This window comes from Trichoderma citrinoviride (assembly GCF_003025115.1).
Source record: "Trichoderma citrinoviride strain TUCIM 6016 unplaced genomic scaffold BBK36scaffold_499, whole genome shotgun sequence".
Taxonomy (NCBI): domain Eukaryota; kingdom Fungi; phylum Ascomycota; class Sordariomycetes; order Hypocreales; family Hypocreaceae; genus Trichoderma; species Trichoderma citrinoviride.
The window spans coordinates 1-1,084 of NW_020195207.1; the positions used below are offsets into that span (position 1 = coordinate 1).

Genomic DNA, 1,084 nt, shown 5'->3' on the forward strand with positions numbered 1-1,084 from the left:
ATATCCCGAAATCAACAGACCGGGCCCGTCCCGACGTGGCCCATCGCCGCCGCCGGCTCATCAGTATGCTCAGCCTCTCCCTCCACCACCTCCCCAGTCTCAACCTCCGGCTCCCGCGCCAGCTGAGCGACGAGTTGTCAACCCTAACTGGGGCGGTGCGACGCCTTCGGCATCGGCGCCTCCCAACGGCCCAAATGCTGGCAACCCGCCTCCGAACGGCATGACTCCGTTCCGGCCCGCCAGCAGCCCGCGCACCGATGGCCGTCCTCCGATCCATGACAACCGCATGCCATCTCCCAAGTCGGCCTACCCGCAGCACCCGGCTCCTCCTCCACCTCACTATCCTCACCACCCGGAGATGCCCCCTCAGAGCGCTCCTGAGAACAACGCACAGCCACCTCCCCCTCCTCCTCCCGCCTCGATCCCCGAGCCACCTAGTCAGCGCATGGAGGATCGGCCCTCGTCTGTAGGCCCCAAGCGACATCGTGAATGGGAAGAGGAACCCGTGTCTAAGAAGCCTGCCAACGAGGAGACGCGTGCACGACTTGGTGATTTACAACACCGCAGACCATCCACCCCTCCCCCTGCCCGTGACCCGTATCGCCGCAATTCATCCGAGGCTCGCCGAACGGAAGAGCAGCGTCGCCCCGAAGAGCCCCGGAGGCCTGATGAGCCACGCCACAAGGCAGAGAGCTATCATCCCTCCGAGGCTGCTCACCACACACAGAACCATAGTGTGAGCTCCAATCACCTGCCGCCGATGCAGCAGGGAGCGGGCCCCATGACTGGCGTCGTTCACGAGAAGCCCAACCCTCCTGTTGTTCCAAAGGAGGAGCCTCGCGCTGAGCAGGCCTCCACAGCTCGCCCAGCACCCCCACCTGCCTCTGAACCTGAGCGTGCCGCTAGGAAAATGGACGTGGATGAGGACTATGACGACAGTGGGGAGGACGAGAAAAAGGCAGTGCTCACCAATGGCTCTGGGCCTTCCGCAGCTTCAAGCGACCTGAAAGCTCCCAACTCCTCTGTCAACGTCAATGTGGCATCTGGCCCTGCGCCCAAGTCTGAGTAGGACATCTTTTGACGG

General features: G+C 63.5%; 1 protein-coding gene across 1 annotated transcript; it reads left to right on the forward strand.

Moving 5' to 3' along the window:
• Nucleotides 1–97: 97 nt before the first annotated feature.
• On the forward strand, nucleotides 98–1,069 carry BBK36DRAFT_24664 (hypothetical protein; the record flags this gene model as incomplete). The annotated part of the gene is made up of 1 exon (XM_024897991.1): nucleotides 98–1,069. A coding segment is annotated over one exon (972 nt), but the record flags the coding sequence as incomplete, so codon positions are not given.
• Between the last annotated feature and the right edge of the window lie 15 nt (nucleotides 1,070–1,084).